This window comes from Parathielavia appendiculata, assembly GCF_033297405.1.
Source record: "Parathielavia appendiculata strain CBS 731.68 unplaced genomic scaffold N657scaffold_1, whole genome shotgun sequence".
NCBI lineage: Eukaryota > Fungi > Ascomycota > Sordariomycetes > Sordariales > Chaetomiaceae > Parathielavia > Parathielavia appendiculata.
In genome coordinates this window covers 1,773,429-1,798,159 of record NW_026944220.1, presented here as the reverse complement: position 1 = coordinate 1,798,159, position 24,731 = coordinate 1,773,429, and the positions used below count along the sequence as shown (strand labels likewise).

At 55.6% G+C, this 24,731-nt stretch overlaps 9 protein-coding genes across 9 annotated transcripts; 5 read left to right on the top strand and 4 right to left on the bottom strand.

Annotated features, from left to right (window-relative positions):
- Positions 1–593: 593 nt before the first annotated feature.
- Positions 594–4,025, top strand: N657DRAFT_563543 (glycoside hydrolase family 31 protein; the record flags this gene model as incomplete). Its single annotated transcript, XM_062788220.1, has 7 exons — positions 594–1,293; positions 1,346–1,792; positions 1,868–2,131; positions 2,181–2,272; positions 2,377–2,406; positions 2,461–3,690; positions 3,774–4,025. The coding sequence occupies 7 exons, from the start codon at positions 594–596 to the stop codon at positions 4,023–4,025; spliced, it is 3,015 nt and encodes a 1,004-aa protein (XP_062652422.1).
- Positions 4,026–4,345: 320 nt separating this feature from the next.
- N657DRAFT_639136 (uncharacterized protein) lies at positions 4,346–5,974 on the bottom strand. Its single transcript, XM_062791717.1, has 2 exons — positions 5,214–5,974; positions 4,346–5,135 (listed from the first exon to the last, which is right to left on the bottom strand). Exons 1-2 carry the CDS (start codon positions 5,548–5,550, stop codon positions 4,435–4,437), a joined length of 1,038 nt encoding a protein of 345 aa, XP_062652421.1. The 5' UTR covers positions 5,551–5,974; the 3' UTR covers positions 4,346–4,434.
- Positions 5,975–6,328: 354 nt separating this feature from the next.
- On the top strand, positions 6,329–8,296 carry N657DRAFT_667855 (uncharacterized protein; the record flags this gene model as incomplete). The annotated part of the gene is made up of 6 exons (XM_062795426.1): positions 6,329–6,800; positions 6,858–6,904; positions 6,975–7,174; positions 7,245–7,837; positions 7,903–8,055; positions 8,105–8,296. Exons 1-6 carry the CDS (start codon positions 6,630–6,632, stop codon positions 8,294–8,296), a joined length of 1,356 nt encoding a protein of 451 aa, XP_062652420.1. The 5' UTR covers positions 6,329–6,629.
- N657DRAFT_585871 (Clavaminate synthase-like protein) lies at positions 8,295–9,762 on the bottom strand (the record flags this gene model as incomplete). The annotated part of the gene is made up of 3 exons (XM_062789795.1): positions 8,295–9,427; positions 9,491–9,643; positions 9,711–9,762. The coding sequence occupies 3 exons, from the start codon at positions 9,760–9,762 to the stop codon at positions 8,478–8,480; spliced, it is 1,155 nt and encodes a 384-aa protein (XP_062652419.1). The 3' UTR covers positions 8,295–8,477.
- A 295-nt stretch (positions 9,763–10,057) lies between these two features.
- N657DRAFT_562274 (actin-crosslinking protein) lies at positions 10,058–10,952 on the top strand (the record flags this gene model as incomplete). Its single annotated transcript, XM_062788127.1, has 2 exons — positions 10,058–10,446; positions 10,514–10,952. 2 exons carry the CDS (start codon positions 10,058–10,060, stop codon positions 10,950–10,952), a joined length of 828 nt encoding a protein of 275 aa, XP_062652418.1.
- A 458-nt stretch (positions 10,953–11,410) lies between these two features.
- N657DRAFT_695958 (uncharacterized protein) lies at positions 11,411–13,580 on the bottom strand (the record flags this gene model as incomplete). Its single annotated transcript, XM_062797318.1, has 5 exons — positions 11,411–12,104; positions 12,212–12,629; positions 12,709–12,814; positions 12,964–13,446; positions 13,570–13,580. The coding sequence occupies 5 exons, from the start codon at positions 13,578–13,580 to the stop codon at positions 11,884–11,886; spliced, it is 1,239 nt and encodes a 412-aa protein (XP_062652417.1). The 3' UTR covers positions 11,411–11,883.
- A 551-nt stretch (positions 13,581–14,131) lies between these two features.
- On the top strand, positions 14,132–15,399 carry N657DRAFT_667851 (uncharacterized protein). The gene is made up of 3 exons (XM_062795425.1): positions 14,132–14,474; positions 14,543–14,848; positions 14,908–15,399. Exons 1-3 carry the CDS (start codon positions 14,205–14,207, stop codon positions 15,295–15,297), a joined length of 966 nt encoding a protein of 321 aa, XP_062652416.1. The 5' UTR covers positions 14,132–14,204; the 3' UTR covers positions 15,298–15,399.
- A 962-nt stretch (positions 15,400–16,361) lies between these two features.
- N657DRAFT_660262 (quinone reductase) lies at positions 16,362–17,504 on the top strand (the record flags this gene model as incomplete). Its single annotated transcript, XM_062795034.1, has 4 exons — positions 16,362–16,592; positions 16,652–16,684; positions 16,717–16,818; positions 16,871–17,504. 4 exons carry the CDS (start codon positions 16,362–16,364, stop codon positions 17,375–17,377), a joined length of 873 nt encoding a protein of 290 aa, XP_062652415.1. The 3' UTR covers positions 17,378–17,504.
- Positions 17,505–17,889: 385 nt separating this feature from the next.
- Positions 17,890–20,783, bottom strand: N657DRAFT_585865 (uncharacterized protein). Its single transcript, XM_062789794.1, has 3 exons — positions 20,250–20,783; positions 20,036–20,192; positions 17,890–19,982 (listed from the first exon to the last, which is right to left on the bottom strand). The coding sequence occupies exons 1-3, from the start codon at positions 20,303–20,305 to the stop codon at positions 18,297–18,299; spliced, it is 1,899 nt and encodes a 632-aa protein (XP_062652414.1). The 5' UTR covers positions 20,306–20,783; the 3' UTR covers positions 17,890–18,296.
- Between the last annotated feature and the right edge of the window lie 3,948 nt (positions 20,784–24,731).

Here is a 24,731-nt window from a genome sequence, read left to right as displayed (position 1 = left end):
CACGGCCAATTTCTCCACATGGACACGAACACACGCACAGTCACCAGAATGGCGGTGTTTGCTCCAGCGTCGGGCCGTGCAACAGACTCCTGCACCAGAGCCCAAGATAGATCCGAGACTGTAAGTGGGATGTCTCCCTCTACTCTTGACCAATCCTGGCTTCTGACCTCGCACATGCCGGCCTGATGAGAGGAGTGTCTGAACCGTCCCCGGCTGACGTCGTCTTGCAGATGCTCTCCGGCCCGGCATCGGCAAGCTTTACACGGCCAACTGCAGCTATCAGTCGCTTGCTTCTTGTTCTAGTTGCTGGAATTTGGCCTACTCTGGCCGAACTCACCGGTGAACGCGTCGTCCAGAGCCAACGGGAGGCACTTCGGCATACCAAAGCCGACCCGTGCCTTGGGTCACCGGCACGGCTGGCTCTGCGGAATTGGATAAAATACCCGTTCGGTGCTGGCCATCGTGGAGTGCAGGAGGATATATTTTTTGGGCTCCTCGTGCTGCTATTTCTTCTCGGTCTCGTCCATATATTCGTGAAGCGCTTTACGTCACTCCGAAACCGCCTCGCGAAGAGACCCGGGTTGATTTCAGCCATGGCTGTATTCACCTTCGCTTCAATCATGGTGCTCACAGCCCTACATCTGCATACAGCTTCAGGCCAGAGTAACCAGTCAACCGCCGCATTGAGGCCTGCGCAGACGAGCCTCACTACCAATCCGGCGCCCGTCTTTACCCTTCCTGCTTCGGCCGACGTGGGCAGGAACATCCTACCCAACATCAAGGACCCCCAAGCCGTTGACCCCCAGACGGTGTGCCCAGGTTATAAGGCATCCAATATCCGGAACGTGGACAGCGCCGTCGGGCCGGCCTTCAAGGCAGACCTGGATCTCGCAGGGCCACCATGCAGCGTCTACGGAACCGATATCGAGCATCTCACCTTGTCCATTGACTACCATTTTGACGACCGCGTCCATGTCGAGATCCGGCCCCGTTACATCGGCCCGGAAAATGAGACTTGGTTCCTTCTACCAACACAACTCGTCCCACGGGACAGTGAAAGCTCAATGGGGAAACACAGAGGCCCTGAGCTGGAGGTGTCATGGTCGAACGACCCTACCTTCTCCTTTACCGTGAAGCGCAAGAGCACGGGGGACACTCTATTCTCGACCGATGGGAAGATCCTCGTCTATGAGGACCAGTTCATCGAGTTCGCCTCCCCGCTTCCCGAGAACTACAACCTGTATGGTCTCGGCGAGGTTATTCACGGGTTCCGTTTGGGAAACAACTTGACAAGTACGCCTGCCCTGAGGATGATTTAATAGGACTCAATGCTGATCGGTTCCAGGGACTCTCTTCGCGGCTGATGTAGGCGACGTGATTGATGCCAACATTTACGGCAGTCATCCAATCTATCTCGACACGAGGTACTTCACGTCCGACGACTCGGGCAAGCTGACCTACGTCCCGAATGCCACCGACACTTCGGCCGCATATGTATCATACACGCATGGCGTTTACCTCCGTAACGCCCATGCCCAGGAGGTCCTCCTGAGACCATCCGGCATCACATGGCGGGCGCTGGGTGGCACGGTTGACCTGTATTTTTACAGCGGACCCCAGGCCGACGACGTGATGAAGACTTACCATGAGACTATGACCGGGTTCCCAGCCATGCAACAGTACTGGACCCTCGGCTTCCACCAGTGTCGCTGGGGGTACAGCAGTTGGACCGTGTTGCAGGAGGTTATCGACAACTTTGCCAAAGCTGAGATACCACTCGAGACAATCTGGAGTAAGTCTCCTGGCCACCGATTCTTTGGGCGTTTTAGTCAAGAATAGCCTGGGTGGGTGGACTGACACATGCTAGCCGACATCGACTACATGAAGCAGTACCGTAATTTTGAGAACGACCCTGAGCGGTTCAGCTACGAGGAAGGCGCCCAGTTCCTAGCCAAGCTGCACGCTAACCACCAGCATTACGTGCCCATCATTGACTCTGCCATTTACGCCCCGAATCCCAATAACTCGAGTGATGCTTATCCTCCGTACGATCGCGGAGTCGATGCGGATGCGTTTGTCATGAACCCGGATGGTTCAATCTATTACGGAGCTGTTTGGCCTGGTTATACTGGTTTGTTTTACCACTTATCTTGCGTTCGATCTCTGCTAACAAAGGGTAGTGTTTCCTGACTGGGTTGGCGCTGTGCTGAATGGCAGCGGCGCTATTGACTGGTGGATCAATGAGCTGTCGATGTGGTCTGAGAAAATAGCGGTGCGTCGTCCCATCATGCCTACTCTTGTTTCGCGTCTAGTTGTGGTCTTCATTTGAACCCAGGTGGTGTAAAAGCAAAAGAAGGATGTAGCTAACTTTCACAGTTTGACGGGTTGTGGATTGACATGTCAGAGGTAACGTACACCCGCTGTGGGCTGAAAACACCCTCCACTGACTGTATGTCCCAGGTTGCTTCGTTCTGCGTCGGGAGCTGTGGCACCGGAAACCTGACGCTTAACCCAGCCCACCCGCCGTTTAGTCTCCCAGGAGAGCCTGGAAACCTCGTCCTGGGTTACCCGGAGGGTTTCGAGCGCACCAACATGTCTGAGGCATACTCGGCTCTCTCCTCCTTGCGTGAACAGGAGGCCACAAAGACAGCCGCCGCCCCGAGCCCAACGTCTTTCTACCGCACCACGCCTACCGCTGGAGTAAGGAACGTCGACTGGCCGCCCTATGCAGTTAACAATTTTCACGGTGACCTGGCCGTCCACGCCATCAGTCCAAACGCAACCCACCACGGCGGCTACCTCGAGTACGACTTTCACAATCTCTTCGGCCACCAGATCCTCAACGCAACCTACCAAGCCCTGCTCAAAATTCACGAGGGCAAGCGCCCGTTCATCATCGGACGCAGCACCTTCACCGGATCGGGCCGTTGGGCGGGCCACTGGGGCGGCGACAACGAGGCGCGCTGGGCGTACTTGTACTTCAGCATCCCGCAGGCGCTCTCCTTTTCCCTGTTCGGCGTCTCCATGTTCGGCGTCGACACGTGCGGCTTCGGCGGCAACACCGACTTCGAGCTGTGCGCCCGCTGGATGCAGCTCAGCGCCTTCTTCCCCTTCTACCGCAACCACAACACTTTGGGGGCCATCTCGCAGGAGCCGTACGTGTGGAGCAGCGTGGCCGAGGCGACGCGCACCGCCATGAGGATCCGCTACTCCTTGCTGCCGTACCTGTATACGCTCATGTGGTTGGCGAATCTTGAGGGGCGCACCGTCATGCGCGCCCTGGCGTGGGAGTTCCCCGACGAGCCGTGGCTGGCGGACGCGGACCGGCAGTTTCTGCTCGGCGACGCGCTCATGGTCGTGCCGTGCCTCGAACAGGGGGCCACTACGGTCAATGGCGTGTTCCCAGGCGTCGGGGCCGGGACGGTCTGGTATGATTGGTACACTCGCACGGCGGTGACGGGCGTTGGGCCGGGTGAGAACGTCACGATCGATGCGCCGCTGGGGCATATCCCGCTGTATGTGCGCGGCGGCAGCGTGGTGCCGATCCAGGAGCCGGGTATGACAACGTGGGAGAGCAGGAGGAACCCGTGGGGCCTCATTGTGGCGCTGGATGAGAACCAGGCTGCGAAGGGGTGGCTTTATCTTGATGATGGCGAGAGCCTGGAGCCGATGACTTCGAGCGAGATTCGCGTAGGTTATCCCTCTATCCTTTCTCTTCGCATTTTCAAGTCCGAAGAAACAATGGCTAACATAGTGCCTTTACCTACGCACAGTTCACCGCCACGAGCCGGTCCCTCTCCGCGGAATCGCTCCTCGGCAGCGACTACATTGACGACAACACCTTTGGCAACGCCACTATCATGGGTCTGGCCAAGAAGCCTGTCAGGGTCTGGCTGAACAGCCACGCGCTTGACTCTGGGCACTGGACGTATGATCAGGACAGTGCTGTGCTGCTGTTGCATGGGTTGAATCAGTTGTTCCCTCAGAGAGTGTGGGCGGAGAGTTGGGAGATCAATTGGGAGTGATGTGGAATCGGTTTTCCTTAGTGTTATGGGAATACCATCAGAGAGGTTGGAAGGTGTTGGACAGTGCTCGGAGTTTGATTTGCTTCCGGTCTAGCTAGGTCGGGTAAGGTGGTTTAAGAGAGTTGGTTTAGGGGCAAACTGGAAGCTTATGGCGTGGATCTCGTTTAGCTACTCTGGTGAACGATGGACGCCCCCTGGCGCTTGTTTGTGATGATAGGCGTAATGGATAAAACCAGTTGGGCGCACGGTACGCATTCGCAATCTTGGTTGTGGATGTGGAAGGCAATGATCCTGGAGACACATTGTCCTGATGAAACTTACTCGCTTCTTGTATTGCTCGCGTCTATATTCAATTCTCCCCAAGCCAACGCCAATTCGTGCCCCAAGGTACAACCTACCCAGCCCCTAGTTAGTCTCTTTTACCACCAACCCTCTCGAATACCCTCCTCCCAGCCCCGCCACTGTCCTGACTCCCCCAGCCCTCCTCCCAACTGCCCGCCCTCTCCTCATCGGACTCCATCACCGCCCCATCCCGCTCCATCAACCGAATCCCCAATTCCTTATCCTGATTCCTCGCCCGATCCCTCTTACTCGCCCCGACACCATTACCCCCTTTCCTCCTCCCCAGCACCCCAGCAGCACCCCTACGCGTCCTGGTTATGACATTCCCGACACCAATCCGCCTAATCTGCCTATTCATAAAGAAGGTGCCCACAATCATAAGCACGGCGAACCCAAACACGAGGGGCAGCGCAATGTACAGCTCCTGCGCGCTGTTCTTCGGGGGCTTCGGCGCCGGAGGCGGCTTCGGCTTCCACCGCAGCGTGATGGTCGGCCCCGTCAGCCACTGCGCGCGGGCGGCGCCCTTGGGCAGCGCCACCATGTGCAGGGTGATGTTGATCAGCTCGTGGCCCGTGCGGGAGAGCAGCGACCCGGGGATGTGCCATTCGTATAGGCCCCAGCCTGCTTCGATGTCCTCGGAGCTGAAAGCTCGTTCTTCGCCGGTCGGCGGGCCCGCGTTGGTCGGGGTTGGTTCCGAGGTGTTGGTGTAGAAGCCGATGAGCTTGAGGGTCGTGTTGGCGCCTGGGAAGAAAGAGGGGTCCCAGGTTACTGCGTGGTGAGGTGATTATTAGTACATATGACATGGGGGACGCAAAGATAAAAATGGTTTAGGCCAGGCGCGCATACTGTAGTGCATCGAGTCTGGGTAGTAGACGTCGTTGTGCTTGGGCAGGCAGAACGGCCTGAACTCGCCGTCTGTGTTGTGGCAAGCGGCCAACTCGGCAGCGCCTTTTTGGTTGGTGGGTGCTGGCCTGGCGGCGCCTGTCGTCGTGCTGAGGACGCTGTCTGTCGCATCGTTTGGCGCAGTGGAGAGCAAAGTTGGCACCCCGGTGGTGGTAGTCAGCACCGTGGTAATGGTCGTTGTGACGTCGGAGCTGTCGACAGCGGCTCGCTCGGCTGCTGATGTCGCCCCGAGGAGCAACAGCCACGCTGCCGATATGGCAAGTTTATTAGGAGTGAGCATGACGGTCGAATGGCCCGGAGGAGCTGTCTGAGTGAAACGGGGGTTTCCGTTTGTATCCGGTAACGAAGCCGAATCAATTGGTCAACTAAGACAATAAACAATGTAGAAGGAAATGGTATGACTGCTGGGCCTGAAATAGAATAATAATACAACCAAGTGAAGGAGTGAACAGTCGAAAACTCGACTCGGGACAACGTCAAGTTCGCCTTTATCAGAGCGGCAATTTTGTCGTGCCGGAGCTTCCATTGAAACTTAATGGGGACTGGGAGCACCCCGGCAAGCCGTGTCGTGTCGTGGACGACACTAATGCCGAGTTGTGGGGCGAGCAGCGTTCCACAACGCGACATCCTCAACCTCGGTCTTCTGCCTCAAATCAACCGTCCGATGCCGCAAGTGGATGGCGAGCAGTAGATACTCGACACATGCAACAGGCTCCTTAATGACTTATACACTACAAAGTATAGCAACAGATGTAACTACCCCAGTTTGTCAGCCAATCTTGCCAACAACCTTGCGAACAGTCTGGCCCGGGACTCGTAAGCGCACTAGAGCCTCGTCGTCGCCGGGCTCAGCCAATCCAAGGGCACATGATCCTGCGAAATCAACAGCCTGGGGGCAGCCGGAATGCCTGCCGACTGCAGTGCCAGCCGTGATTGTGACAACCAATGCACAAACTGGCTGCCAGCCGCAGTGCCTGCAACAAAGCCACTGGCCCCGGTAGTCAGGGCTCTTTTCTGGTAATGCCCTCTGTCGGCTCACTTTGGACCATGAAGTGATGCGCAACTTGACCAGGATCACCACCTCTGGTCGTGATCCTCTCTTAACTGGTTAGACAGTCATTGGATACTGGCGTCTCCTGCACGGCCTCCTGCAGCCCGCTGGGCGGCCAGCTCATGACAGTGGCGCAGCGGAGTGATTATTGCTTCGGTTTTGCCTGATCGGAGAGCCTTGTCGCGTGCCTGATATTGATGCCAAACTGGACTGCCTCTTCAAAGTTTCGATTTAATTCTGACCTTGCTGGCATCCTCCTTTGACAAGGTAAACAGAAGTTGCCTTTCCCCGAACCAGATGTCCTCAAAATGAAAACCCAGCATCCTGCCCGGTATACTGCTCCATATACCCAGCATAAGTACAAATACCGGGACTCCGACCTAAGTTCTCAAGCCAGGTGCTTGACGATCTCTCAACATTCTTGGAGAGACGAAGACCTGAGCGGCAACGGCAAAGTCGCTGATAAGGCCAGGGAAATTGTGAGTGATTTCTTTTGATACTTGACATCTCTGCGAGCGAAGCTCATCAACTGCCAGAGACGAACATCAGAGCTAAAAACCGAGCCGCCGTCGTTCTTCTTGCTGTAAGTAGTTCGAGACTATTGCAGGATCTGAAACGTAGGGCATGTGGCTCTCTTACGAAGTTGAGTCTAGAACTGCCTACGGTGACACTCGAACGGATTACAACCCCCTCAAGCGCATCGACGAGGGCGGGAAGACAGAGCTTGACTGGATCAACGATCTGTTCCACCTCAGGCCACATACCAAGGAAACAATGTCGAAGACTGTAAGAGGATACTTTTTCTATGAAATCGACTATGACCCAGTCTGTCAACAGCGGATAACCGCTATCAGTGAGTCTAGCCCGTGTAATCTTATTAATACCCAATGGGGCAGAAGTTGGCTAATACGTGGACGACACAGCCTTCTTTGTCCGCCTGCCGAGAAGCATGGGATTGATCACTTGTATCCTGCGCGTCGAACTTCCCAGCCTCCAGAGCGTCGCATTCGTAAGTTGCAAGGAACAGTCAGAGCTGGCCGAAGTACGGGACCTCTGCGACAAGCACCGAGGTCTCTTACAGACAACCCCCTTGGGTATTCTGGCACTGCTATATGCCCAGCGGGTTCCATCATGGGAGGAGTGGGTAGCCAGTCTTTGGGTCAGCCTCAACGAAATTGAGGTCCTCTTGGATATGTCGCCTCCGGGTTGGGAATTTAACCACCCGACTCCGCAACGAGCCAGGGAGCTCTCCAATCCCGACTTCTTAAATCGACAATTCGCCACCACGAACGCTCAGATCTGTCATTCTCAGGTCGCCCTGGCCTTTGGAGTGCGTTATGCAGACCACTGTCGGGAAGCTATGGACATCGTGGAGCAAGCCAGGCCCGGGAAAAGGCTCCAGCCCGGAGAGAGAGAGGCCTTCGAAGCATGCTTGCGACCTTCCCTATCTATTTGCAAGTCTGTGCAAGATCGTTCCACCGACCTGCAGGAGCGTCTCCGTGGTCTTATCAGCATGGCAAGGACAAGACCTCCAATTATGCAAAGATGAAGGCTGAAGCTGACCGTATACACCGACTGTAGACCACCAACATGATTGCACAGAGAGAAGCCAGAACGAATCGAGATATCGCCCATAACAATCTCAGGGCTGCCCAGTCCGCTGCTAGCGATAGCAGAATGATGAAGACGATTGGCTTGCTGGGGGTCTTGTTTCTTCCAGCCACGTTCACCACGGTAAGTGTATGCTCCGCCTATCGCCATGAAGGGAGCTGATGCGTCACAGGCACTGTGGCAGGTAAACCTCTTTCAGCTAGAAGGCGAGACGAACAAAATAGTGTACGCAGTGACAACCGTCGGCCTCACACTATTGGTGCTCGGCGCCTGGGGAACCTACATGCGCATGGCGCGAAAACCGTTCGAGTCGTACCGAGGGGACGAGTCGACGGAGTCGACGGAGCTGCGGCCGTTGGTATGAAGGATCTGTATATTCATGGCCGATTGTCCGATTGACTTTGTTTTAGCACGAGTATGTGTGTTATTTAGGTAGGTAGGTAGTCAGACCGCATGGTGCCAAACATGGATTGACTTAAACTTGTGCCAATGAGATAAGCTCAGTTATACAAGTACCAACCTCAGCATACAACCCGGCGAAACCCTCATGAAACCGTATTTTTGGCCACAATTCCTCTGGCAAACTCTCCAAAGGTGATATGGTGCTGCATATCGACCTCATCACCCAGGTTCGGCTGAGTAAAGACAGCGAGCGTGTTCCGCGCAATCCGGCCCTCACTCAGCGCCGCTCTCGCGCCACGCACGAAATGCGGGACAGCCTTGAACTTGCCCCCGGTAATGCGTTCTAGGGCCTCGCCCGTTTGGAAAGCGATGCAGTCTCGCGGAATTTTGACCTGCACCGTCTGGCCGGTCCGCGACTTGATGTACAATCCGGCCGCCGGGTCCGGGGATGACTCAAGTTCAGGAAGTGGCGACAAGAGGTACGGCTCTTCGGGCGTGGCCGCCGCCGCCTCGACTTCCGGGGATGCCACGGTTGGGTTCGACTGGGACTCGTCGACGAACATGGCCGACGTCAAACCGGTCAAGCAGCCGTGGTCGAGGTGGGTAGCGCACCAATCGTCCTCGTCCGGGTCGTTGGAGTTGGCCACATCGTCGGCCATGGCCACCGGGGCGGGCTCGTTGGTGGGGTCCTCGGGGTAGTAGTGCAGCAGGCGGGCCTTGGTGGTGGTCGAAGTGCTCACAACGCGCTCTAGGTACCCGCTCGGGTAGCCTGTGATCTCCTTCTCGGCGAACCTGTCGCATGCTTTGGCGACGAGCACGGCTACATCGATGATCAGGCGGCACAGGCTCTCGAAAGTGTCCTTGAACCCGGGAAGGGTAGTGTCATCCGGCCAGATGTTGGGCGAAAGATACTCGGGAAAATCGTCCGGGTTGAACTGCTCCGTGGGCACGGCGCAGGATAGCTCTGGGTCGACGTAGAAGGCGCAGTTGGCGTAAAACGACCCCTTCAAGGTGTCGACCTGGCCGTTCTTGAGCGTCTCCTTGCCGAGCGACCATCCCGTCAAATACTTTGCCTCTGAGTTCTCCAGCTTGTCTTGGCGCTGTTAGTGGTGGCCGGGGCCTGGTTAGCCATCACAAATGACACGACGAGACGCACCAAGCTGCGACTTGGGCAGATTCCCCAGATACGACGAGTACGACAACAGATGATGCCTCAGCCTGGCAAACTCGGGAGGGATATCTTTGACAATCAGGATGCCCAGCGAGTCCGGACCGAAGGCTTCGTGGAGCGTCTCGGACGGCACACTCCCTGTGCAAGTTGAGAACCCTTGTCAGCGATGCCACTTACACAACGCTTCGCATTCCAGGTCGCTTACCATCTTTAAGCTCCTCCAACGAGACCATCACGGCCTGCGCAATTGGCGCCATAGTATAAACAGTCCACTTCGAGCTACAATGAGAAAGACCTTTAACAGAGTAAATGAGAAAAGTATATCGCGATGAATTTCTCGTTGTCTGGTGATCGCGTGCCCCTCAAAGTGGTGGGGCAGACGCCAAGCTTGTGGTTGTCACCTGCTGAACACGGCAGGTGGATGACGATGGTGGATTGCGCGGAGGGAGCTTTTATCGATACGGAGTAAGGCTGCTGATTGCAACGCCAGCGTCACGACGTCTGTTCTTCCATCTTCCATCCTCCTGCGCACGGCTCACTCAGAAATCCAACATGGTAAAGCCACTGGCATTCAAAGGCGACAAGAAGCCTAAGAAGAGGAAGCGCGCCGAGGCCGGCGAGGGCGCAGGCAAAGATGACAACCCAGAGCGGCAGGTCAAGGCTCCCAGAGCGGACAACACCGAAGCCGAGGCCGACGACGACGACACTTGGGTCTCGGCCGACACCGTATCCGACATCTCGGGTCCCGTCATGTTCGTCCTGCCGAGCGACCCTCCTACTGCCCTAGCTTGCGACGCCACTGGCAAGGTCTTTGCCCTACCAATCGAGAACATCATGGACGGCAACCCGGCCACCGCCGAGCCGCACGACGTGCGCCAGGTATGGGTTGCCAACCGGATCGTCGGCACCGAGCACTTCCGCCTCAAGGGGCACCACGGGAAGTACGCAGGCCCCTCATCAGCCAAACCTCCCCCAACCCGCCAGTTACGCCAACTAACCTCCCACTAGATACCTCTCCTGCGACAAATACGGCATCCTGACCGCCGCCTCCGACGCCGTCTCCCCGCTCGAGTCCTTCAACCTCGTCCCGACCGCTGACACGCCGGGCACCTTCCAGGTCCAGACCCTGCGCGACACCTTCCTGACCATCCGCGCCTCCCGCTCGGCCAAGGTCGGCGCCCCGCCCGAGGTGCGCGGCGACGAGACAGGAATCACCTTCAACACGACGCTGCGCGTGCGCATGCAGGCGCGCTTCAAGCCGCGGCTCAAGGCGTCGCGCGAGGAAAAGGCCAGAGAGCGCATCAGTCGAGGGGAGCTGGAGGCGGCGGCGGGGCGAAAGCTGACGGAGGACGAGGTTAAGATGTTGAAGAAGGCTAGGAGGGAGGGTAATTACCACGAGACGTTGTTGGATCTCAAGGTGAAGAGTAAGCATGACAAATTTGGGTGAGCGTTGCTTGTGGGGGCTTGTGTTTGGAAGGGTACGTAAATGAAGCTCAGCTTCGCCTCATTCTCGCTGTCTACAGTAGTGCACTGCAAGCTGTTTCGAGCTCATCATTGAAGCTTTGATTCGGCGACTTGGCTGGGTGAGACCAAGCTTGGACTGGTGCGTTCTGTTCTTCCCAAGTCCAACGTAAAAGGGCTAACTTGCTGACGAAAGTTGATGGGCTTCAGGAAGAAATCGAGAAATAATCCTCATCCGATGCACCAACCTCACAGTGGAGCTGAAGTATTGATTCATGAACCTCTGGCAGTCCTTCTCTACCATTAGCGGTACTATCGAGGGCGTAACTAAGTATACGGTGACGCCTTTCATAGAGGAGATCGAGTGCGCCGTGGCTGGTGATAGGGGGAAGAATGTCGGAATTACGCGTTCGCTGACATGACGCGCATGGTAAGCTTTAGCTTTTGTTGTTTCTCAATCCCCAACCTCTGGCTACCGCTCAACATCAATCTCAGTGGCAGCTTTGGGTTCGAGTGTTGGCATCAAAACCTTGTTTTCACTTAACTCTCCCTGTTGCCCTTAGACGCCCTCTCAGTCACATAAGTCAAACTATTCGGACAAACTGATCCTTCAAAATGATCAACGTAGCATACCCAGCAGAGGAGGTAGCGGGGCTGAAACAGTCCAGCCGCCTCGCTGGCAAGCCATCATAGCCAATATTGTATATAATCAAGCTCCTGAACGCCCTTCGTCCGTTCTACCGAGGTACCAGCCCTGACAGTAATAAGTTCACCAGGAAGCTCAGTCTATATATTGCAACAGCAGGTAGTAGCCCTGCAGCCAAACACCACGATACTGATCACGGTCAGACTGTCCACCCGTCTCTGCTTCTTTCTTCAGACAACTGGCTGGAAAATGTACTTGGGCTGCGAGGGGATCATAATGAGGCGTCTGAAATCCTTGCCACTGAAATCACGCTTCCGGAGCGCGTTATGGGCATCCAGGTCCGCTTTGATAAGTTGCTTCTTTGGTGGCTTATATCCGCGGCCTTGCCGAGAGCCAGATTCCGCATCTCGTCCATCCTGAGGCGGGTTGCCTTGACAAGCATGATATTTTGCTGAGTGCCCGTGGTGCGGAAGGGAAACGCCTTGGCAAAGTCTGTCATCATGCGGTAGATCATGGTCAGTCAGGTATCGCTGCCCATCGTCTTCCCAGTGGCCGCCTAGGTAATTAGCGCACGCTCCGAGGCGCCTGATTGTACATACCGAACTTCAGAAGCGCTGTGATACATTCGCGATCAACCACGGCGATGCCACCAAGGTTATCGTTCAACAGCCAAAGATCGCCGGCTTGTCGGTAGCCCAGCGGGTGCTTTTCCGGGGGAGCCCCGTCGGCCAGAGGCTCGGTAAGGTGGCGGAGCTCGCCGCCAATGAGACTGGCTTCCCACGCGCGGCCGGACTCGCCAACCAGCTTGCCGTTGATGACGTTGAGGTCTCTATCCAGGTACCTGATACCTGGGGGCGTATGGAACTCTTTCTGCCCGGTCAAGTAGCCAGTGAAGAAGTGGCACAACTCGTGGGCGACGGTGATGCCCATGAGAGCCATCTGTAACTCGTAAGTCCTTACATAGTCTTTGTTTCCCTTCTGAAATTGCTCCGAAGCTTTGACGATGGTTTCGAAGATCTAAGAGTTTGCTGTTAATGTATATACTGTACTAGGGAGGGAGGTGCAAACTCGTAAGGACAACGGCCAGGTAACATACAAATTTGTTGAGGGAAAGGAGGCCAGCTTTCGATCCAACATAACCAGCGAGTCCTTTGGCTGGCCGAGCCCAGTCGGACTTCTCCGTCTCGCCCTCTCCAGTCAGACTATTGGTGAGAAAGAGGGGACAAAGTGAGTTCTCAATTCCTTCAGAAAGGCATTGGCATAGGGTGTCATGTTGGCGTGAGTGGCAGGAGACTCGGGAAAGAGATGTTCCGTCTGTTCTGCTGTCCAGTCGTTGACGGCTCGTACTCACCACTGAATAAGACGTTCTTTTCCTGCTGGATATTCAAGCATTTTGAGGCCAAGGTTGACAGCTGCTACCACCGCCAGGAAGAGAGGATCATGGTCGGCCACCTGGGTCTCTGCGCCGCCCGTTGCGTCTGACTTGAGCTTGATGACTAGCCCGCCTGGGTGATCGACCTGGTTGCTGGTGGTGGGGACGGCGGTAGCGGTGGTGGTGATGGTTGTGGTCTTCTGGGGAGGAGATTTTGACGGGCTCCTGGTCCCGGAGGAAGGGGAAGACGAGCTAGACATAGAAAAGGCCGAGACTGGCGCGGGGCTGTTGCGCCTACCTGCTCCCTGCACGGGAGTGATGGGCCTACTAGCGGTGCCCGCACCGGTGCGTGGCTGTCCGCCCTGCACAGGGGTCATTGGCTTACTAGCAGCGCCGCTGGTGCGTGGCTGTCCACCTGCGGGAAACTGGCTCCGGGAGGAAGGGGTACTAGAACTTGGGCTGCTGGGCCGAATGAGTAAGTAGTTCAATAGGAGAGAATAAAATGAAAATGAAAATGAAAAAGGGGTAACGAGAAAAGAATGGGAAAGAGGAAGAGGAAGAGGAGAGTCTGATTATACAACTTACCTCTTCCTCATTATGGTATCGAATAAGACAGAGTCAATGGCAAGGCTAGTGCTGCGCGTCTTTTCGGTTTAGCAATGACAACAGGGAAATCGACCGGAGAAAATGGAAAATGATTATGAATGAGCGCGGCTAAAGAAGACTTGACGGCGTAGATTTCAAAGTAGAATGGTCGATGTGAGCTTGGAGAGAAGACGCGAAATCTGTCGACGTAGAGGCAGTGGCATTTGTAGACCTCACAGTGAAAATCAACGAACGCCCCTCGAGCAACCTCTCCCGGTTGTTGGTCCGACTCGAGAACCTCATAACGGCCATAATGATCATGCCGTTGGTAGGCTGTAACAACCGGCGGCGAGGCGCAAGTGGCCCTTGCCGCAGTGCCCCTTCATGGTCCATCGCCTGGCATCCCTCCTACACTCCTCTGCCAGCGTCAAAACGGAAGCCTTTGCACTTTCCTTCACATTTAGTCGAGAGACGAAACCAGAGCGTATCTAGGATTTGCAATCAAAGCCCAGTTAGGCACCTGACTTTCGTTTCTGCTCCATTACCTCCTTTCCATGTATACCACAGATATCTTAAGTTTTCTCAGCCATGGCATCGGCAAGCAGCACATTTGAGGATGCATTCCCAAGGTCGAGATGAGCGGGGTCGATAAACTGAATTCGCAACACAGCGATGCCCTCACCCGCGCAGTTCTCCGACTTCTCGACACGGACCTCGCGGCGCAGACATACAGCCAAATCATCGATGGTGTCCCCCTCTGCGACGTTGTCCGGGGCCAACAGGCCCATCGAGTTATTCTAGGCCATCCGCTCGAGAACCACGTTACTCTTTGTCCAGGTGTGGTCAACACCGCCAGGCAGTTCAGAGCAAATTTCAGCATCGGGACGTTGAAGTTCGATACAAAGGTTAGCGGAGCCACATATTCAAACCACCATTAGGTCAGCCACAAATATCTTGACTGACGGCTTCCCAGCTACTAGAAGCATTCCAAGCAGCGGCTCCGGACTCGCGCGCATTTCAGCTCCGCCTCATCGAGCTCGCGGCTGTGGCTGTCCACCAGATTGCCGTTCTGTACAAGCAGGACATACGACTCCATGACCAGCACATCACGAACCCCAGGGATTCGGTCGACCAGCTAACGTGGTGGCGGCGAAAGGATGATGATGATGACAACCAAGACTCCATATTCAAGTTTCATCCAGTCCCACCCTGGCCAACGCACTTCACGCACCCCCAATACTGCTACCATGACCAATATCCCAATGGTCTCGCCGACACCGTGGGCTACTGGGCCGAGGACCAGATTTTCGGCGGCGTCGTGCTCTTGATCGGTCGCAGCCGTGGAACACGCCAGTCGCCGACGTCCTTCCGTCTCCCGAGCCCAACCTCTACTTGCACTCGGCCCGGAAAGGCTTCACGTTTCGCCTCTGGCAGGTCAAGGACGAGGAACAACGAGCCCTGTTGGACTTACTACTCTCACCGGCGCCTGCATCTTCCTCCGAGTATCAGCCGACAAACGGGCCTCTGCCCCTCCTCCCCACACTGGATCACAGAGTACGCATTGATTCTCATTATGCCATGTATCGCCACAAGGTCTACAGGGATATCTGGGAGCGCCCGGAGCCCACCGACGAGGATTGCTACTTTTGGGATCGCCGGCCACGGAGCTCACTTGATTACCCCGAGGTGGAGGATCGCATGAAGGAGATTCGGGAAAAAGGCTGGTGAGCTTTGATGTTGAAGCAAGGTGGATGCCTTGATTGGGGATCACCTCAATCTTATTCTGTAGCGGTGCCACACTTCACAAGCCTCGTTGGTACCAGTCGCATCCATAGCGCTCCAGTTGGGTTTATATTTCCTGCACCATTGCCTCGCTTGCCAGTCAGCCATAGGATCAGTCGTTTGCAGTTTACACACGTGTCGGGCAGGTGAGCAGGAATAAAATCAAATCGACTAGCCGAACAAAACCGGCTACGAGCCGTCAGGTTTCTTGACCACTTTTCAGTTTGAAAGTATATGGTTTGATAAACTGAATGGGTAAATCAGAGAAAAGCAGGTTCGGCAAGATAGAACATGATGTTACCCTTGACAAGGCGACTTCCTGTCTGCTGCCATGGAGAAACGGACAGCAGTGCGCCGTCACCGCTGCCCTCAGAGGATGAACCTCTACTTTTTCGTCCTGACCCCACGGCATCCTGTGTAGAAGCCATCCTATTCTTTCCCTTATTATGATGCAATTTCCTATTCAAAGAGTCTAAATGGTGATTGGCAGGTTGTCACATGTGCGGATACCTTTCGTCCTTGGTTGGACTCATGTCATCTGAGAAATATCGGTCTTTGCGCCTAACCTAAGACCGACCGTGCTGGCACGGCGGAAGATGACGAACAGGAGTACACAATGGTATTCGTTTGAGGACGGTGTAGAACGAGACGACAAGGGGGCTTCCAGGGGTGTGGCTGAGGGTGCGTCACTGGTCTGATGGTGTCACCCACGCTTAGCCCTACCACGTGTGGAGGATGTCCCTTTAGTAGACAAGGTTCCCTACACCACTGTTGCAGCCACGACGGTAATGGGCAAAGAGAAAGGCATATATCTGATATTGGCGCTTGGTCAGCAAAATCCGGCCCATGCTGGCTGTTACGAGACTATTAGATGAAGATGTGCTCCCGCAGAACCAATTGTCTAAGAAGGCTTGAGTAACCGATCAGTTTCAAGACAAGTACTATACGCATCTCAACGTCCCTTCAAATCGTTGGAGTGCACACTCAACTGCAACATGCATCCCGCTGCCATGCTCACAAAGGGCGGCACTTTAGTAGTCACCGAATGCACCACACCGGAACCCGGCCTCCATGAAGTCCTTATCGAGGTACAAGCCGTCGCTCTCAACCCCATAGACGTCTCACAGCAGGACCGCGGTCTCCCACCCGTACCCATGTACCCGGCCGTCATCGGATGCGACGCAGCCGGTGTCGTCCCCAAAGTGGGCACCCACGTCTCCACGGTCGCGCCCGGCACTCGTGTCCTCGCCTTGGCCTCCCCCTACTACCACAATGGCTCCCCCGACATGGCGCCTTCGAGTTCCAGAAGTACGCCCTGGCTCAGTCCGAAGTCGTATCCTGCTGCTCGATGCCCCGTCCTTCGAGCAAGGCGCCGGTCGCCCCCTGGGCTTCAAGACCGCTCCGTCCGCTTGGACGACACTCGGCATCCCGCTCGAGACCCGGTACGTCCTCCAGGACGAGCACGGCGTGCTAATCTGGTGCGGCGCCAGCAGCGTCGGCACTTTCGCCATCCATCTAGTCCGCCCGCACGCTAGGCTTCACCATCTACGCCACCGCCAGCACCAAACACCACGCTTACTTACGGAGTCTCGGCGCCGACGCCGCGTCCGACTTCCACGACAGCGACGTGGTCGCGCAGATCGTCACCGCCGTCGGGAAGGAAGGAATTGAGCTGCGCACAGCCCACTGCGTCGTGCCTCGCGGCCTGCAGCCCATGCCGGAGGTCCTCAAGCAGACGAAGGGGAACGCCGCCGCCAGGGTCGCCCACTCGCCTGTCCTGCTTCCGGGCCACCCGACGCTCGACAACACCGAGGTCAAATTCAACCTGCCTCCTTTAGACCAGGCGGGAAGGGACAAGCACATGCATCAGTGCTTCCACGGATGGCTGCGGGAGGGTCTCGAGTCCGGCAGTGTTGTCCCGAGTCCCAGAGTTCAGGTTGAGGGGGGTGGTCTCGCGGGGTTGAATGCGGCGCACAACAAGCTGAAGGCTGGCGTCAGCGGGGTCAAGGTTGTTGTGCGAATCTGATTGTTGTTCGATGAGGTCAAGAGGGTTTTGGCCGGCCGTTCGATTCCATGCCATTGTTGTTGTAACTCGATTACCTTACCTTAGCTGAACTGAGCTAAGCTGCTCAGGCACAAGTGCCTTGACCAGTAGCCATCCCTTTCCTGCGCCGGCATGTGGGAGTTGACCCGAAGCCAACGGCACCAAGGTTCGTCGTTTGGATAAGGGCAGCTTCTAAGAATAGCAACAGAGCCGTCAACGCCTGGACCGCAATTCCGGGATGTCTTCAAGAGCAAAGCTGAAGCCCATGCTAAGGGATATGAAATTCTCCACCCTCGATGCCCCTGACCCACCGCCCATCACAGCTCCCGAGGGGCCGGGAAGATACAGAAACTAAGCCAACTCTACCCGATCGTGTCACACCTCAACAGCGGACCGGTCCTCCCGGCGTGCTAGCTAGCCGGAACAATGAGCCCGTTGTTTACGTCGTTTATCCGCAAGCGCAAATCACACGCTCCACTGCACGGAAGATGGTTCGAGATCAAGAGTTCTGTATTCTATAACCCCTATCCAAAAATCGTTCCAACATACAAGCCCCCTGTACCTCCTTCCTGCGCAAAATTGCTCATGCGCTCCAACAACGCCAGCATCCTTATTCCCCACAATTCAGAAACCATTTCCAACTTCGTTCAATGATGCCTGTCCCGTCATCCATTTTCCGTAGTCCTCGCTGAACGCCTGCCCAATGCCGATTGAAAGTATAACACTCGCCTTGAAAACGAAAAAAGAATGGGAAAAAAGAAGATAAGCAGGACCTCTACTATCCCATGAAGGAAGTAGACATAGTACTGTAACCAAGAAGGAAAGAATTGAAAAGAGAAGAAGTACAAGCCAACCACACTGGCGAGAAAACGACACACTCAACCTCGCACCCACTCACAACTCACACTGCCCTCTCAACCTTGAGCTTCTTGGCCTCAGTTCCCTGCATATCAGCAGGCGCCTCGTGGTTTGGCCCGTTCCCACTGATCTCCGGACTCTTCCTCTTGAGCGGCGCCAAATCATCGCGCAGGAACGACGGCCCCGTTCCAACGACGGGCGTCCCAAAGTTGAGCGGGCTCAAGGCATTGTGGTCGTTCTTGAGCCCCCAATCGGCATAGAACCCGCCCGGGCTCGGCAAGAATCCCTCTCCAAGGAACCGGGACGGCAGCGCCGAAACGGGCGTGTCAATGTTCATGTTGCTCTGGTGAGGAGGCGGCCGAGCGAACGGGTTCGGCGGGCCCGTGGCGCCTGCCGAGAGCAAGGTAGATGCCGAGGGCGAGGGGGGCGGTAGGACGACGCCCGACGCGTGCGATTCCGTGGGCCGCCGAGAGGGCTGCGACGTGATGTCGGTCGCGGTCGCTGTGGTGCCGCGAGGCGAGGCTGACTCGTTCGTGGCGCTGCCGCCGTCTGACTCGTCCGGAATCTGCACCTTCAACTGCGGCCGCGAAATGCTGCGGGCCGTGTGCAGACTGTTGGACCGCGAGGGCGGCGTGAAGGTCGTTTCAGGAATGTTTCCCAACGACCCATTCCGCTTGATCTGCGGCTGCTGTACTTGTGTATTGATGCGAGGGAGTGATGGAGGGGAGTTCGGGTTGCTGCCCTTTGTGACGCTGCCACCATCGATTGATTGGGACCTGCTCGATGGCGGCTCAGACCTTGGGTCCGACTTTGGCTCAGGATGAAATGCCGCTAGATGCTGCGAAAGGATGGAGCGGTTCTCGTCAATCGGAGTAAAGATGCTACCTCCCTTGCGCGGCGGTTGCTTCTTGATGTTGGTGTCCAGCAAAAGGGACTTCGCCTTGAACTCTAGAGGTGCGGGTGGGTGTGGTTCTTGAGGTGGGACGAAGACCTGAGGAACCTCTTGCGGTTGGGGCGGTGGTGGGGGGGGCGGGAGATGCTGTTGAGGCTGAGGTGGGCTTTGCATGGGATGGACCTGTGGTTGTGGTGGCGGTGACATGTGCGCCATGGGCTGCGCGGGTAGCTGGGAAGGAAGCTGGGCGGCGGGCGGCTGTGGAGGGGACACAGACTGACGTCCTGCTGGTGGCACTTGTGGCGGCTGAAGAGGGAACGCAGCAGGCCCGGACGCCCTCCGCTGTTCGTCCACGTATGGCTGCATCTGGTGCGGATGCGGCTGTGGTTGGTAGGAATATGGAGGGTGGGGTTGTGGCAGTCCGTGGGGCATGTTGGAGGGCATATTGTGAGCATTTGGGGCGTTGTACATGGCTGGTTGCGCCATGTATGTGAAGCCATTGACGGGCCCTGGTTGAGGGCCGGGAGGTCCAACCGGCTGGCCCATCATGCTCGGGCCCATCCGGCGCATGTCGTTTCGCGATGACGGACGGGAGCCCATCTGGGGCTGCGGGGTGTGGCCTCGCGGGTTGAAGACACCGTTGGGAATTGGGGGCGATGCCGAAGGCGTGTGATGCCGAATGATGGGGAACGGATGGCCGTTTTGGAAGTGAGGAGGGAGCATGTCCGGCTCGACTCCCTGAACTTGGGGCGGGGTGCCGTTCTCATCATCGTCCTCGTCATCGTCAGCTCCGCCGTTGAAATCGAGGGGACCCTTGTGTTCGTTCGGCTCGCCGTGCTATGCAGACCCGTGTTAGTCGCGTGTGGCTGGGCACCGGGAAGGAGACATACGCAGCTCCATCGATGGACCATCTCCCGCATGTTTCCGGACGAGAACTGGTGGAGTTTCTTGTTGCTGCCAAAGATGATGACGGCGATATCCACAGAGCAGAGCACTGACAGTTCATGGGCTTTCTTGAACAGACCATGTTTCCTTTTCAGAAAGGTGCTGGGCGCGGCGAGGACTGTTAGTAGTGATCGGGAGAAAGGCGCCGGAGTGTCTTACACAGAGCGGTTCCTATCATCTTTGATGGGCTTGATATCAATCTTTCTCCGACCCATTGTGACGGTCAGGCCGCAGTCAAAACGCCGGTGATATCCAATCTATGCTTGGATCCAGATGTTGCCGCACAGCCAACACAAAAACACTCCGACGGCAACCAGCGGCCGTGGTCGACAGGTTATTAGCACCGACGATGTTGCTGTGGCGTTAATGACGAGGACGTGGGGCAGGTAGTGTGCTGCAGGATGGCGTCGCGTGTAGGTGCAGCCTCGTATGGGGACAGTTTGGAGGTGGAGGCGGACGTGGATGCTTGACTCTTTAACTAGCTCTCACGGACCGCGACAAATGGCGACGACGAGGGCGACGGCCTTCTTTTTGTGCGCTGTGGGTAGAGCAAACAGCTGAAGATTCCGGCGGGCGACGTCAATTCCCTTGTTCGCGACAGGGGTAGTCAAAGATACACTGGTACATGCGGCGACAGCTCGTGCAGTTCAAGGGCGACGAGGCTGGATCTGGTGATGCTAATAATAGACCGTGAGTTCAGAAGGCGAGAGACGAGGTGCGCAAAAGAGTGGGTGGTGGGGAAGGAAAAGGCCCGGGGAAACCAGGCAAGGGGTCCGCTGCAGCATGGGACAGGAGCCGGAAAGCCACGAGTCAGGCTTGGCACAGCCCCACCAACCCAGATAAACCATGCAGCATGGTTGGCTGGATGCAACCGAGACAAAGGTGCCTCTCTTGAAACCGAGACCACAACAGGAAAGCATGGAAGTCATCGCTCGGGTGCCTTTCGAGATGTCCGAGTCTCTTCACCACGACCGCCACCGTTGAGGCCACGGCTCCCGTGGCCAAAGCTGTACTCAAAAGAATCAAAGACAACGAAACGATGGGAAGAGATGATAATGAAAGCGACGCGGAAATGCTCAAGTCGGGCGGCACGAACAACTTGCCGACGACGATAAAGTGTACTGGGTCGCGCATGACAAGAAGATGACTTGAGGACAGCTTAAGTTTCGGAATTTATTGTAGTGGATTTGGGTCTGTTCTACAAGCTGCAATATCTCCGGGTAAGCGTCGAGATGATCCACGGTCCGGCTGCAACGCAGGACGGAATGACAGAGGATGCGCAGATGGAAAGCGAAAACCCAATGATTTACGCTCGAACCATTGCCCGTTTGTGATCTCAGCTCGCCCATCTTGGAGCTCAGCATAGTCAGACGGTGCCTGCTCGTAAAAGCAGGGCTTCCGTCTTCAAGTTATTGTTACTACACAACCTCAATCTTCAGCATTCCGTAGAAAAGGGACTCCGCCTCAGCCACGTTCTGTGCCAAGAAAATGTTCAATGTATCTTATTTTCCGTTTGCCTGTCATCAACTTCAAACACCCGATCGCATACAGGTCGGGCCCGAATGGCGGGAACCACATACGTCCGGCGGACACTGTCCCTTGCCCGGCTGTTAAATGTTTTGTCACGGAGTCTCAGTGGCACTGCCTCCCTGTTCGATGTCGAGCCGGTCGACAAGAGCCGCATCGGCCATATCAGCTAGCATGGAATGCCTGCCCCCCCAAACTCTGATTCCATAATATCATTGATGTGGGTTTGTTTGTGGTTTGCAAGATCCTCAACGACCTACATTTCCAGTTCCTTGAGTCAGCTATGTGTTTCTTTTGATTACGTTACCTGTACTGAGTGATAGACCTCCCCGGCAGAAAACAACATCCCGCTTGTGTGGGGAGGGCTTCGAGCATGCCAAGAGCCGGCCTCGATATTCACAGTACGTAGTATAACCGACCTCTCTCGAGCTTCGGACGAAACTTGACAAGGGATCATACGTTTGCGGAAATTGGTTCTGTTGCTCATGGTTGCACAGCTTGCTTGGCATCCGGATAGTGTTCAGGAACATGCTCAGTCAGTAACAGAATCAACGCACAAGAATGCTGGCGATGATGTTAATCCTGCATTGAAGTTTGGAGTGATCCCTTGCTGCAAAGAGAGCCGCTTCTCTGCGTGTTGCAGGCGCAGCCTCGGTGGGGAGCACATGCTCGCTTCAAATAAGCTTGCAACGGCGGCGATTGGCCAACAACGGGAAGTCGCGTTTGCGACAGGGCGCTGATTGGTGATGGCAAATTTCATGGATTTTGCCCAGTTGGCGGATGCAAGCGCCGAGAGGGTTAAATGGAATATCATTGGGTAAATTTGCCCGCTTGCGATTTCCGCGATGCATAAGCGCGGTTTATTTTTAGCTATTTTTAGCACAATCACCTGCAGCGTCCAGGGTCCCGGCAGGTTCGACGTTGACACCCGGTCACCTCAACGACATCTTTGTTTCCCGGCTTGTTCCTCGATTGCGGTGAAGAGGGTTGCTCTGGTCAGAGAGACCAAGCTCTCTGCGTTGCCGCTCCAACTGCACCAAGTCTATCTTGCCGCCAATCAACGTGATGAGTCGTGCAACCGAACAACTTCCATCACGCCGGCAAGTAATTAGATGAGCTTACCACCACCAAAGCTATTCTGAATGCCCAAACCGGGTAACATCTCTCGGCCCAAACCCCGGGTACCACTCGGGCGTCAATCCAGGACGGCGGTTAAGCAAGGCACCATGCCACGCAGCGCACGAGCGCGATAAACATAGAAACAACATGAAACTTGTTCTTCTTTACACAGGTTCTCGAAGTTCGATTTCATAACGCTTGCTTGGCACTCAGTAAAAGTGTCGACCCGAAAGAGTTTATGCCATGTATGATTTCAAGATTTCAAGACAGAGGCTAACTCATGACACTTCCCTCCTCCTTCGGCCAATGTCATCCTACCCATCGACGAACTGCCGCCAAATACCACCCACATCTGCACTCAGTATTGCCCGCCCTCCAGTCCCCAACTTAGACCAGCCCGGTGACGATATCACTTCCTGAATTTCACATGGGAGGCAAGAGTGAGCTAGCTGGATAGTTCGGTAGCGAGAGCCGAATCTAGAACCCAACTGTGACGATACGTTCACAACCAACCCACTCAGATATGTCGCATCTCCCTGAAAAAAGGGTGTCGAATCGCAAGTCGCTCCGACCTTGCGATCCTATGGGTTACATGTGGGTCACGACACAGCACTGTATTCCGCAACACAGCTGTCCTGCTGCTTGTCCTGACAAGCGCCGAACCGGCACTTGCGTGAGAGGGGTGCAATTTATCTGGCTGCACCGTCATGGCACGAACCACAACCCGTCAGCCGTATTCGCGGACCCGGCCGGCCGGATAAGACCCCCAGGGTTGGCCATGGCACATTGGAGAGCGTCGCCGCACACGTGCCGAGTTACAGAGCAGTGACAAAGAGAGGTGGGCGCTAACGGTGCCCCAGTTCCACTTGAAGATGGATGCTGTTCTACCTTGGGGAGATCGTTGAATACTACTACCAGTGTCACGAGGGAGATGACCTAAAAACAGACAAAGAAAGAGAAGGAACAGGCAAGCCGTATGGGACGTGGACGATGAGATGGGACGGGATGTGAAGAAAGCCTCTGTAAACCAAATCTGGGAAGGAACAGCGCAACCCTACCAGGATCTCGGCAGCATACCCGAATTGGACGTATCGCTCCATCCACGCTGTTAGTGAAGCCCAAAATAATGTATGTAAAAACGATCCTCTCGATTACCGCTTTTACGGATGAGTTGGTTGATATACATCGACTTGGCGCTGCATCGATCGGCATCGTTGCCCACATTTTTACATGCAATCGGAACTCGAGTTGCCGCACCGTCTACGAGCGCCTGTCTGTGATGTTAAGGTTCAAGCTGCTTCCCCTCCAAGACTGAGGATATTCAAATAATACCGTTTTGTGTCCTGCAACTAAATATCGAACCGTTGGGGGACTGTTGCCAACATACAGTCCGCAACCACTGCACTTTTTGCCCGTTGACGAGCGAGGTTTACAAATCACAGTCAGCCATAATACATAGGTAAGGCACAGGGCTGCGGTCCAGATTCAGCATCCCCGCAGACCCCACATGTTCAGGACCCATCACGGTGACCCGGGCCAAGCGACACATCGGCGGTGAATCACGGTCTAAGCGCACATGTACAAATAGTGGAAGTAACCACACCAGCAGACCGGTCCCAAGCTATGGATTGGGTAGGGGCAATCTCGATCGACATGACAGGGCAACAAGCGCCCAAAATGGCAGCAGCTCTTCTGCGGGTACTCGCCTCAATTACAGGCGGTATGGAATATTCTCCTATGCCTCTGCGCGCAGGTACAAAACAATTCACCATGCATGTCCGCACCGTGCCCTTTCTGAATGATGTTCCGATCAACTAAACTCCAAGGCCAACTCAAGTCCATGTCCCAACCCATCCATCCCATCCTATCCATAGGGTGACCTCCTGATAAAACGCCGCAACCACGCATGCATGCATGAAAACCAAGTGAGAGCCTTGACGCCAACCAAGGGATACGAAATAACAGGGACGGATACTGCCGCCGATACCTAGAACG